The sequence below is a fragment of the Protopterus annectens genome, chromosome 9.part0 (genome assembly GCF_019279795.1).
Source record: "Protopterus annectens isolate FY-2018-M chromosome 9.part0, PAN1.0, whole genome shotgun sequence".
In the NCBI taxonomy this organism is placed as follows: domain Eukaryota; kingdom Metazoa; phylum Chordata; order Ceratodontiformes; family Protopteridae; genus Protopterus; species Protopterus annectens.
The window spans coordinates 840,237,982-840,251,935 of NC_056743.1; the positions used below are offsets into that span (position 1 = coordinate 840,237,982).

The following is a 13,954-nucleotide window of genomic DNA, read 5'->3' on the forward strand; positions in this document are numbered from 1 at the left end:
GTCGGTTGCTGTCGCCTCCTCCCTGACGTCAGGTCGTCAGGGGTATAAAAGATGCAGCCGACTACATTTTATTTAAGTCTTTCTTGCCGCGCGGTACCTGAAGCAGAAGCAGTTCGCAAGTACCGGTCGGCCGACTCCTGAGATTTTCGTTTTCGAGTTTCAGATCCAAAGTCTTCATTAAAAGCTAAGTACCCCGTTGGGGAAACTTTTTCTTGCTCCAGACCGATGTCAGAAAAAGTTAATAATTGTATTTCTTGTGGGAAGCAAATACCTCATAAAGACTTTCATTCTTATTGTATTTCTTGCCTAGGCCCTGACCACGATGTTGCTAGTTGTCGGTTTTGTGCTAGATTTAACCAATTTAAGCGTCGGTATGATTTTGCATTAAGTTATTTTGGGCGAAGATTTAATTATACAATGTCGTCAGATAGCCATCCGACTACTGGAGTTCACAAAAAATGAATAGAAAAAGACAGGCAACCGAGGTCCAAAACAGACGACGAAGCTTCTCCTAAGCAAGTCGCCGGTTCGCCGGTCTTCAGTGAGGTGCTTTTGCAGCCCCTGACGCCCACTATTTTAGAGTCGCAGGCCGCTACCGATTCCCACGTGGAGTAGGCCAGGCCGCTGGAAGCTCAAGGTATTGGAGCCTCGGAGATTATTCCCTCAGATGGGTCCGGAGCCGCTGAGCAGGCATCGGCTTCTGAGGGTGTATTCAGACCCAAACAATTATATATTAAACCGACTTCAAAGACAAAGGCTAAAACACCTTTAAAGGCAAAGAAACAAAGTTCACCAGCCACAAGGACAGGCCTCCATGCCCAAAAAACAGATGCTCAAAATGGCCGAAGACTTAATTACCTTGATCAGGGGTTCCCATCCCCTTCCTGATAAGAGGCCTAGGCAAGAGACAGACTATGAATCTTCAGATCAGGTTTCCATTTCTTCTGATTCCTCTTCTGATCAGGAATATTCTTTTCCCCCCTATGAGGATTCTGATGCTGAAGAGTCAATTCCTTCAGCGTCTCCTCCTGAGGACTACTCTTTTGGGGAAACCTTACATACCATGAGGGAGCACTTCCACTAGGAGAGCCAACTTTTTTCAGAATCTAAGAAAAGGCTCAGAGACTTCCTTTTACTACCTCAACACAGGCCTCTAGCTATTCCACCTGTGTTAGACATTGTAGATGATGTGTTTTCAGAGTCTAGTCTGACCCCTGACTCCTTACCTTCAGCTCCTGTTAAGCCGGACAGATATTACAGGGTTCCTGACTCTCATAAATTCCTTTTCAAAAACCCTACTGCAGACCCAGAAACTATTTCACAGGGTCCGAAAGGGGTCAAGGCTTCTACTGCAAAAAACCCTCCCCCTCTGACAGGGATTCTAGGGCACTGGATAGATGGGGAAAAAAGATTTACACATCTGCTACTTTGGCTATAAGGGCTTTAAATTGCCAGTTTCATATGCTCAAATATCAGCAATATATCATGGCACTGCTTAAACAGAAAATGATGGCAAATTCTGAATGTGCAGAAAACAAAGAAATGCAGGATTTATTGCATGCAGCTGAAAGCATACTTTGCAATGTGGTTTTGATTCTCTGGAGGCCTCCTGCAGGGCCGCTGTACGGGTTCTGTCATTAGGAGGCGTGCTTGATTAAAGGAACAAAATCTGCCTGACCATGTTAAAGCAAAATTATTAGATGCTCCTTTACAACATGATACCTTGTTTGGTGTTAAGGCAGAAGAGGTGTTAAAGAAAATGGAGGACAAAGCTAAATCTATGCAAACGGTCAAGGATTTCTTACAGGTACAGCCACCTAGATTTAGCAGACACTGGCCTACAAAGAACTGGTCCTTTCCAGTCTCAGACAGACCTCAAAGGGGCAGATCCAGATGCCCTAGAGGCAGATCACAGCCGCAAGGTTCCTACAGGTCTAAGCAGTGGAGTGCCTCTACCTCCAAAGGTGGAGAAGACAAATCACAACCATACAGGAAACAGTCCCAATGACTTCCTCCTGCCTGCACCAAGCACTTATCTTCTGGCAGCACCCTTAGGGGGAAAACTAGCACTTTTTTGTCAAAATTGGCACATTATAACCCAGGACAAATGGGTTCTAGACATAGTGTCACAAGGCTACAAGTTTCATTTCCATACCCTGCCAGAGCAAACGGTTGGCCAGATCTGCCAAAAAAATCAATGGGCAGAAGCTCAAAAACAAGTCGCTGCTCTCATGGACATGAGGGCAATTCAACAAGTGCCACAGCAAGAGCAGGGACAAGGATTTTACTCAAGACTGTTCTTGGTACCCAGAAAGGACAAAGCATGGACACCAATACTGGACCTATCTATTCTAATCACTTTCCTGGATATACCAAAATTCAAGATGTTGACCTTGCAGCAGCTTCTGTCCATGCTGGGCAGCAAGGCTTGGCTCGTGACTTTAGACCTAAGAGACATACCTGCATGTCCCAGTCAGACAATCATGCAGAAGATACCTCAGATTCAAGGCTGGCTCAAAGCATTACCAATTCTCTGCACTGCCCTTTGGCTTATCTACTGTGCCCAGGGTCTTCACAGAGTGCCTTGCACCAGTAATTGCTTACTGCAGACAAAGAGGAATACAAATATATCCTTACTTGGACGACTGCCTCATACAAGCAGAGAACAAGGACATTCTGCTACAGCATCTGACTTTTGTGATAGTACTTTTAACATGCCTAGGGTACACAGTCAACAAAAAGAAATCAAAACTACTACCCTCTCAAGCGATAATATTCCTGGGTGCAAGCTTAAATACAACTGCCCAGATGGCTTATCTCACTCCAGACAAACGAAGGCAACTGACTACCTATTTCAAGGAAATGACAGCAAAGGCCCAGTTATCTGCAAGAAAAAATCTGCAGGCTTTGGGCTTCATGGCATCCTGCGTCTTACTAATTCTATATGCAAGACTGCATATGAGGAAAATTCAATGGTACCTAAAAAGTGTCTGGACACAACATTGCCGCAGTCTGGAAACAATGATTACTCTAATACCCTGCCTGCAACAGGAATTTCGATGGTGGACAAAGGCTTGTCACCAAAACAAGGGACAGCCATTCTCACTACCCCCAGCCAGGCAGAGCCTAACGACGGATGCATCAGGTTATGCCTGGGGGGCACACATGGCAGGAAGAGGCATTCAGGGCACCTGGTCCGCAAACCAAAAGCATCTACATATCAATCAAAAAGAGATGCTAGCTGTTCAAAATGCCCTGACCAGCCTTTAAGGACCTACTTTATTCGGGACAACTACTGATAAAGACAGACAACACCACGGTCATGTGGTACATAAACAAGCAGGGGGGAGCTCATTCTTACCCCCTATGTAGACTAGCCATGGCTTTATGGGACACAGCATTGAGTTACCAAGTTCATCTGCATTCATAATTCCTGCCAGGAAAGGAAAATACTCTGGCAGACGAACTAAGCAGAAACCTCATGGATCCCCACGAGTGGCACCTGGATCCACAAGTCTTCAGCATGATAACAATGGAATGGGGACGCCCGGACATAGATCTATTTGCCTCCCCTCAAAACAATCAACTAAGAAGATTCTGCACAAGGACTTATCACAGACAAGCTTGGAAAGTGGATGCCTTATCTTTCAATTGGACAAACCTATCAGTATATGCCTTTCCTCCACTGCCTCTCCTCCCCAAAGTACTCCTAAAGGTCAGGCAGGCGAAACCAAAAATTATTCTGATTGCCCCAGACTGGCCACGCCAGTGCTGGTATCCGATCTTAAGGAACTTGTCCCAGTGCCCAGCCTGGACCTTACCTCAAATACCTCATCTACTGTCCCAGCAAAACAATTAGATTCTGCACAGCCAACTCAGGACCCTAAACCTTGCAGCATGGTGGATAATGTAGCCATACAAACCACACCTCTCAGTAAAGCTGTGATGGATGTCATTTTAGAAGCCAGAAGGCCTCGTACTAGAAAATTCTATGCTGGGAAATGGAAGAGATTTTGCTCTTGGAACCAAGCTCAAGGAACTGATGCAGCTGTCCCAAATATTCCTCAGATTTTGCAATATTTAACTGAGATGCTGGACAAAGGCCTATTTTTTTTCATCAATTAAAATCCATGCCTCTGCCATTTCGGCTCATTACAATACAGAGCCACCACTCTTTTCTCATCCTTTATTAAGGCAGTACTTCAGAGGAGCCAAAAACTTAAGGCCTCCAGGGAGAACGCCAACACCTGCATGGGACCTCAGTTATGTCTTGAAAAAACTCACCTTACCTCCTTTTGAGCCAGCTGCTACTGCGGACATAAAGTTCTTATCTTGGAAAACAGCTCTGCTCCTAGCAGTAACTTCTGCAAGATGAGTTTCAGAGCTACAGGCTCTCATGGCTGTGGAACCCTTTATCATTTTCTATCCAGACAGGGTCTCTCTGAGAACAAACCCTACATTTATGCCTAAGGTGGTATCCAGTCTAGCCCTTAACCAAACAATTAATTTGCCAACTTTTTATCCAAATCCACAGAACAAGGGGGAGAAAATTCTGCATTCTTTGGACGTACACAGACAACTTAGATTCTACTTGGACAAAACTAACGTTTTCAGAAAGAGCAGTTACTAGTGGCATATGCCACAGCATCACAAGGAAAGGCGGTCTCCAAGCAGACTATTTCTAAGTGGCTAGGTCACTGCATTCGTTTCTGCTACTCACAACATGGCAAACCAGTGCCTAAGGGCATTAGGCCACATTCAACCAGAGCTGCAGCCTTTCTCAGGGAAGTACCGACCAAAGACATTTTGGAGGCTGCTATTTGGAGTTCAGTGCATACCTTTACAAAACATTACAATCTGCCTCTTTACTCTAAATCCAGGGCAGGCTTTGCCACTGCAGTTCTGCAGGGCCTCATAGCCGCTCCTAATGCTGTTTAGCTCCAGCCCCCCAACCATAGCTTTGGGACTCAACCCAAATGTAATGACTGCAACAGTGAAACACGAAGAACGTAGTACAGTTGTGTACACTTACCATAAATGTAGATGTTCGAGTGTATTCACTGTTGCAGTCCAGGTTACCCACCCGCCATCCCCCTTATTTTTGCTGGAACTTATCTAATCTATACAACCTAGATGGTGTATTTGCTTATAGATGAAGGTAAAACTTATTTTGGTGCATGTATGTTTTATTTACCTAATTTTAGCCTACCCTTTTGGGGGCACCTGACATCTGGGGCAAGAAAAACTAAATAAAATGGCGTCGGCTGCATCTTTTATACCCCTGACGACCTGACGTCAGGGAAGAGGCGACAGCAACTGACGCAGGACCCAAGACTTTGGAATTCAGGCCGACTGAGGGCAACCTGCCAGCAGGATAACCCAAATGTAATGACTGCAACAGTGAATACACTTGAACATCTACATTTATGGTAAGTGTACACAACTGTACTTTCTCACTTTTCATAAATTACCTCATGTATAATCTCCCCCTCACATTCACAGATTATCCACAAATTCATGAGTCCAGCAATAATATCCCTAACCTACAACAAAAGCTTCAAAGAAGCCTCACCTCTTTTTCTGCCTGGACCCATTCCAACAGGTAGGTTGCAAGTTAATTCAAACAAATCCAGCATAATGGTCTTTGGCATAAGCAAAATTCTTCATAGTCTTCCCCCAAAGAGTAGTGTCAAATAGTACTGGTAATGGCATATCAAATGGGTCAGAACAAAAGTATATGGGACTAACTCTAGACCCCTCTCTAGCCTTGTCACAACACACAGATAGGGTAGTTAATACAATTCTTTCCTGACTAAAGCTTTGCTATAGGTTCACTCCCCTGCTCTATCCTGTAGCTTTAACAAGGAATGTTCTTATTCCAAACTTTTAACAGATTTCTTCTTCTCACCTTCTGTTCGTCTACCAACACCCATTCTTTGCACATATTACACAGTGAAGTTTCTAGCTTGGCTGGATCTTTCTTGCAGGTTTTATTGAATGGTCTGTCTGTGTGACCATTTTACCCTTGGATTTGGGTGCAAATCTATTGATTATTGATACAGGCAGAAACCCACTACCACTAATAAAAGTACAGAAGTACCTCGGAATCACCTTGGACACAAATCTTTCATTGCTCAAGCATACTGACAATATTATTAGTAAATCAGTCCACCAACTGAAACCATGCTAAAAAGGTCTCACACCTCCTCACCCCTACAGCTTGTAATTCCTTAACTAAAAATGTACTTATCTCTAAAATTAAATATGGTGTCCCTCTTGTAACCTTGCATTCCAGCTCAAATACATATAAAATACAAAGTGATATAAACAAAATCAATAGATTTCCTGCTCTTGAAAAACTCCGGCGTCATCACTGCTAACTTTTACAGTATAGTAACTGGCTGCCTGTAACTGACAAAGCCACATTTCCACTTAGCTGTTAAATGTACAAGCTGTTAAACATGAGACACTGCCCCCCTCCCCTCCCCTGAACAACAAAATTACAGATTAAGCAACCTAACTACGCACTGAGGGACAGCCTAGAAGAAAGCATTACCCTCATCAGACATCATTTTAAAATCTCCGCTAGAGAAGTTTTCTTTAGCTGTGTGGAATCAGGCATCTGCAGAAGTGAGACAGCAAAGGGCACTTCAGTTATTTAATAACAAACTAAAAGAACAACTGTTTAAAGACCCTAAACTTCCGTGACAATAACTATTCCTTGCAGCTCACACTGTAGTAATCTTTTTTGAAGACTTACTTTTAACAAATAACCACTGGTAGAATACCTACATTAATTGCACATATTCCAAATATAACTTGCATTTATAATTGTAAATAACATACAAATGTATTGATTCTGCTTTGTAATTGTACTTCATACAACTCTGAGTATACTTTATTCTGTGTATTTTTTGTTTGTTTCTTCCACCATGGTGCCCGAGTCATGGCTGAAAAGGATCTTTTGACCAGTCCACTTACCTGGTTATCAAACTGAAATAAATAGAATGAGTTGCAAGTTGCATGCCTGCTAAGCAAAGGAAAATGTTCAGTAACTTAATGCCAAGAAGTGTGTTATTCTCCAGCCATAGGCAATCTTGATGTCAGTAAACCTGGAAGATTACCTTTTAGTGGATGCCTTACCAGTGATTTCTTACTGCTAGAAACTGATGTCCGTCACTTGAATTCTTAGGAAGAGAGGAGTGTTATTCCACTTGAGACTACAGAAAAGCATCCTGAGAGTGACCATCCAGAATAGAGATGTGGGTTGGTGACAGAATTAAACAGTTTACAGATAAAACATATAAACAAAGGGTGAATGCAGGAGTAGGAGGGTATATATGGGCTGAAAATGACTGAAAAATGAAAGTCAGTGGGGAAGAGCACCATAAAGAAACAAAGCAGTGCACTTTGCAAAGTTTAGGGTGGTGATTGAAAGAGCGATAATCTTATGAAGAGTTATAGGTCTGAAGAGCAAGAAGTAGGAGAGAATCATTAAACCAATGGACCCTGCAGTGCATTTTATTCAATGCTAATTTTTTTTAATTATTGATGAAAGGTTAACCCCTATTTACAGTTTGCTTCTTGTCCTTTCACATTCTTATGGTTTTGTTTTATGTCTTTTTACAACAGCATACCATGAACTTTGCCACCTTCCTCCTATCAAGTGTACCACTGACTGGCCACTGAGTGCTTGGGTATGCCGCCATTGCATCTTTGCTGTGGCCACAAAGGTATGACTTTTGCTCATCTCTTTTTATTTTTTACCTGGTACAGAGTTGGGGTATTGCATTTTGTGATTAGAATGGGGGGAGGGTTGAGTAGAGGATATTGGATGATCAACAGTTCAATATGCCTTATTTTTTTTTCATGGCACTGGACACTGCACATCATAGGCAGAAAGCTACAGTGTTTTTGTCTTTTTGAAGAGTTTAGAATTGTACTAATTTAGTATTTTATCATTTATAATAAGAAATTCGGAGAGTCACATTTGCATTGTGGATACTTTGAAAGTACAGTGGATGAATTTTGTTTATCAAATATTTAAATGCATTCTGTGGCCAGCTTGTGACAGGCATGTTTCGTAGAGTATTGTTAAGACTTTTCATAGTGTTGCATTACTTCACTAACTGCAGAAAATATTACTTCTTTCAGAAAAAAAATTTGAAATAAAGCTTTACCCCACAAGCAATGCATTTTCATTTTACCAGGATTTGGAAACAAGTTATTGCATTTTTGTTGTACATTTACTGCCTTTCTGCATAAGGGATATTTTACTGTAGATATTCTGTGTTCAGCAGCTTATATATTTATTTATTTTACATTTGTTAACTGGGAAAATCCAGCTGGACCAGGTCCATTTTCAGTGGAGGCCTGGGCAGAAAAGCTCCACAATTAAAAACATACAATTTGAGATATGCATACAAAACAGGTAGTAGTGAAAAATGTATTTACAAGTAGAGTTATTCTTTACTTTGTTAACTATAGTTAAACTTGCAGTGCAAGACTAAGATTCAGTTTTGAGAAATAGTACAAGGGTTCAGTGAAAGGGTTTAGACAGATATTTTTCAGAGCTTGGCTTCCAGTAGTTACTAGGTTTTGCAGGACAAAAGGTACAGTTTGAGATAGTTTTACAAAGGTAGTAAGAACTGCTTACAAATTTAGTATGTATGTATTAGAAGGGAGCAGAAAGAACAATATGATATATGATAAGAGTCAGCATTTCAATGTGCATAGATATAGTGTGGTATTTTGACTGAGTAGATTGATAGAGGAAAGGTGTAGGGATTGTCATGTGATAGCTGTTTTCAGGAAAATTTGTCCAGAAACTAATGTTTACCTCAGATGTTTTCTGCCTGTTCTTGTTTTCCAGACTGGGAGAATTGTGTTAATCTTACCAAGTTTACAAATAAGTTGTTAAAAGTCTTGGCTTATATATTTTTTTCCTTTTGAAAGGAAAAGAAAGGGTTCCATTCACGTAGTCAAACTTTTACAAGTTCGAAACCACATATGGTCAAGACCATACGTTCAAATTTGTAAAAGTTTGAGCTTTTGAATGAAAATCTCCTTAAGTGGAGGTTTCCATTCACTTCAATGTGGTGCGATCTCGGAGTTGGTATATTTAAGTAGCGGGGGTATGAGGGGTGCAGGGGGGCTTGCCCCCCTGCTTACAACAAGTTATTGTTTTGTGCATTGTGTTTTTTTTTTTTGCATAGTCGAAGTTCTGTAACTTCGAACATAATGGTTCGACCATTAGGTGTACGGAGTTACGGAACTTTGACTATCTAATATAGACCCAAAGCAGTGATTGCTGTGATATTTGAATTATTGTGAATTTTTTCTATCAGTGCTGCTGCCATTTTTTATTTTACTTTCTGCTGTATTTAAATGTGTTTGAGTAGTAATTATGTAGTTTTACAGGCCTGACACACTTCATCCTTGCAAAGTGTGCTAATTACTAAACCGTTGCTAGAACACAGTAAGCTCAGACTTTTAATTTTAAAGCATAGAGTGAATTATAGCCTGAATGCTTTCAATGTTATGTTTATCTGCCTTGTTCTATTTGAAAGTGTTAGAGAGCTGGCCTCATATAAATGACAAAGGAATTTTGCATTTACATTTTTTGATCCATGGTTCTTTGAGTTAGAATGTTTTATCTCATTAATTGTTCTTGATAAGAGATTTATATGGGTTCAGGTGCATAGATATTGAGACATTTCCCTGTGGTACATTTGGCTGGGGACACATGGCTGAAGTGACATTCAGTTACAGCGAAATGTGGCTGTTTGCAAATTCCCTGTGGGCAAAAAGAAGCACATACTCCCGTGCCCACAGCTTTAATAACCAAGTGCATGGGGACAGAAGTAGTAATGAGAGTTGTGCTCGGTATACAGTACATGCTTATTTAACTACATGTAGAACTGTGCTATAGCATGGAGGAAATGCTGTAGGCTACTGTAGTCACATTTATGCTCCAGTATGCATTTTAGGTAATGTTCCCTAGAGACTGTGAAGGGAGTAGTGGTCCACAGACACCAATTATAAAGGCACTGCCCATTGTGCACTGCATTTTTACTGCCACTGAGATGCCCTCTGGCCAGCCTACTGCTGATGCCTGCCATATTGCCTGCTGTCTCATGTTGCCTTGGGGACCATGGATATTGTTTTCCCCCTGTGCATTTGGTTGTTGAAGTTGTGGACATGGCAACACATTCTTCTCTTTGCCCACAAGGAATTTGCAAACAGCCATATTTCTGTGCAGCTGAATGTCATTTCAGCCATGTGTTCCCAGTCAAATGTACCACAGGGAAATGTCTAGCTGCCTAGGTGCCTGAACCCGATTTATATGCTGTAACAATACATAAAGTTAGTAATATTCTCATTTGTCGGGGTTGTGGGTTACCCTCTGAGCTTCAATTCTGGGAAGATTAATTTTGGAATTTTCTACTCTGGGGTTCCTCTAACCTGCAGATGTTCATCATTAGATCACTGCTGCAGTAGCCTAAGCTATATGGGACATTCTGCAAAGGATGTGACCAGCTCTCCAACTTCAAAAGCTGTAGGGCATCTTCCATGTGCATTGCCCATTGCACAGCTTGCAAAAAGCAGTAGAAAATCAGTGGCTAGTGTGATAAAACTTCAAATCTTTCTTGCTGTTAAAGTGCATTCTTCCCTGTTGACTTTGAGTGATTGGTTGAGTAGTGCTTCACCAAGGCTGGGCACATAAGTACCCCATTCTGAAAACCTTCCATTTCATCTCTTTTGTGAAGAAAAGTTGCGTTTTTCCTTCAAAATTATTCACTAAAGGCATGTTTTTAGTGGTTGTCACTAAAATTTTACCTCAAATTTGGTCATGGTTCCCTGTGAAAAATGTCTTTTAAATAATTGATTTTTGTGAGGGAAGAGTTTTACTTTTGGTCAAATCTTGTTGCTGGGGAATTCCAAGATGGCTTCACATTGAGTACAGCTTAATTCTAGTTCTCCCAGTATGAAAACAAACTTTTAGCCGAGAAAGCCAGTGGACCTAGATCTCTGGGTAAATTTCAGTAACTGGCTAGTTAGTAAGTACACTGTCTGGATGCCAGAAAAAAGAAATACAGAGGACCCGAAGGAAAATCAGCTGCGAAAGGTGACAAAAAAACACTGATTGGGAAAAGTACTGCAGCTGTTCAGCAAAAAGCAGTACAAGTTCCAGACATGACTTCCAGTAACCTAGAGAAAGTATAAAGCAACTCCACACAGACCTGACTAAAATAAATGAAACACTTATGGAGTATGTCAACTCAAACACTAAAAGGATGGAAAAGTGGAAGAAGCTTTAAACAGATATTCAGATGAGGTGATAAAACTGCAAAAATCAGAGATTACAATAAAGAAAAGGCTAGCTGAGTATGGGACTGTTCAAGAAGAGATGTTTAAAAAAATAATAGAATTAGAGGATAGAGCACGTAGGGAAAACCTGAGATTTTCTGCTGTACCCAAGAAGCTGGAAGGAACAGACTGTATTAATTTTATGAAATCACAAATAAGCAACTGGACTTGTATTCCACAATAGGAATTGTTAATTAATAGGGAACATTATGTGTATGTTCCAAACCTAGCTATGAGAAAACAACCTAGAACTTTAATAGTAAGAATGCAGTCTTACCTGCAGAAGGAGATGATTCTGACAAAACTGTGCCAAAAGAACAAAGTGCTAAAAGTGAGAGACAGCAGAGTATTTGTAGAGAATGTCTACTCATTGTAGAAGAGGAATACATTATTTTTATTAGTAAGGGAATTCAAAAAGCAGGTGTGAGATTCAAACTATCCAGCTATCTTCAAAATATTTTCCCTGGAGGAATAAAATCATTGAAACCGGCAATAACACCAGTAAGGACTGCTTTATTGGTAAAACCAGCAGTTAAGAGCTTTCATATTCCAAAAAAGACTTCTTCAGAACTGCTTGCAACATCAATTTCCACAATTAAATACCATAGCAACATCACATCATATATTCTTTCAGCCAATAAAACACTTTAGTTGAGTAAGTATAAGAACATATGAACCCTATCCCTATAAAACTTTCAAGTGAACAATGGTTTGAGCCTCACCATATTCACAGTAAATAAAACTAACAAACTGAAAAACTTTTTGGAATATAGTGCAGTAAAATGTTATACTGCAAGTCAACCTTCAAGGCTTTTTAACTTTAATACTGGTGCTAAAGAACAAGATTCATTCAGTCCTGGGGGCTCCAACTCATTGGGTCTAAGGATCTTTCTTTCTTTGTGTCTTAGTCGTATTGGGTGAATAAAATCATTGTTTGAAGTACATGCTAAGGAAAAAAATACAAAAGTTTATTCAACAAAAAATGAGTTGTGAGAAAGAAGGAGATTCTGCTTTGTGTTCTTCTGGTAATAAAGACCACAGAGAGGCTGTGCCAGTGAAATCTTTTACAGCGTTTCAACAGCAAATGCTTCAGAGAGGAAAAAAGCACAAGAGTTGACTAGAAGAATAGAGCATACGTTGGAAATGAAGCAGAGGCTTGGTTTGGGAGATGGAGCTGAATAGGAATAGAACAAGAAAATCTGGATATATTGGACTTTCTTGGACTTTGCTAAACTTGTAGGGGACTCTAAAGCATATGCCCTACATCATGTCATTAATGTTTTGAAAATAAAATCAGTAACTTGGAAATTGACAGTTGTGGGATTACAAAGCAATAATTATATTTGTGAAACATGACAGAACAAAAAAAAAGACTGTAAAGCATATGCCCTACTTCACGTTATTAATGTTCGGAAAAATACTGAAAAGAGGTGAAGAGGAGGAAACATTAATAGTGCATGATTTTCTTTGCATGATATAAAGTTTTTTTTTCAGTTATTTTTAAGTGTAATGGGGATACTAATACGAGTATGTGCTCCTGTTTTTTTCTTTCTCCCTTCTACTGTCTTTCTCATTGTTCAGTTTTATGAAATGTAGGCACTGCAATATAAAAACAAGCTAGTTAAAAGAGCATGACAAAATAAAAATGAGTGTGCTTTTTCTCATTCTGTATAGGGGCTTGACTGGGTTAAGGTCATTAGCTTAATTTAGTAACAAGTTTTAAGAGAAAGCAAGTAAACGAAAAAAGAATATTGAATATTATGAGGCCTTTTTTTCTAGTAAACGGTTTTGTGTCTGGTCCTCATGTCTCTAGCAGACAAGCTGATAAAGAGAAATTGCTTGAAGAAAATGTTTTCTGAAACCATTCAGGTGTTTTCCCAGCTGAGAGAGCTATAAATATAAGGCAAAGCCAGACAGCACTTAATAGAACCATAGGCAGTACCACGTATCTTATTGTGGATAACCTTTCTTTTAGGTATTCACTTTGGAACATTTGTTCCTATTAACAGGGTAAAACTTCAGTATTTGAAAATGCACATAGTTTTGTGTGTTGTTATTAAGTTAATAGGTTTTACTGGGTATTGGGGGTGTTTTTTTTTTTTTAGGGATTTCTATAAACAAAAAATGTTTGTAAGATGTGACATAGGCTCAAATGCAGGTGACAGAAACAACTGTATAAAATATTAACATGTCAAACAGTACAGTAGCACAAAAGCTTGAACTAGACATTTAACAAAAAAGCTGCTGTACTTAAAAGGTGGGAATAATACTTTTTCAAGAATATGATGCTTTCTGTAATGTTTTAAAATGATAATGGTCTCACAGGTAAATACAAAAAGAATAGTGAACTATATTAAAAACTTAGAGTGCAAATAGCTATGTCACAGGAGACACACTTTGAAAGAACTGAACATATGAATTTGATAAAGAAAGGTTTTCAGGATGGTTATTCAGCAGAATACCTAGGGCAAAGGAAGAGGAATACTTATATTAATTGGAAGAGGAGCTCCAATATTAATATAAGAGGATAAAAAAATAATAATAGTAGCTTTGCAGTACTAAGGGGCTACTGGCAAGGGAGGAG

The 13,954-nt window shown here is 39.9% G+C and overlaps 1 protein-coding gene across 1 annotated transcript in view; it reads left to right on the forward strand.

The window, feature by feature from the left end:
• PHF1 (PHD finger protein 1) overlaps positions 1–13,954 on the forward strand; it is a 2,051,426-nt gene that overhangs the window by 677,817 nt on the left and 1,359,655 nt on the right. Inside the window, exon 5 of the mRNA XM_044083522.1 lies at positions 7,633–7,733. Within this exon, the coding sequence (XP_043939457.1) occupies positions 7,633–7,733 (101 nt within the window). The remainder of the gene's footprint in view (positions 1–7,632; positions 7,734–13,954) is intronic.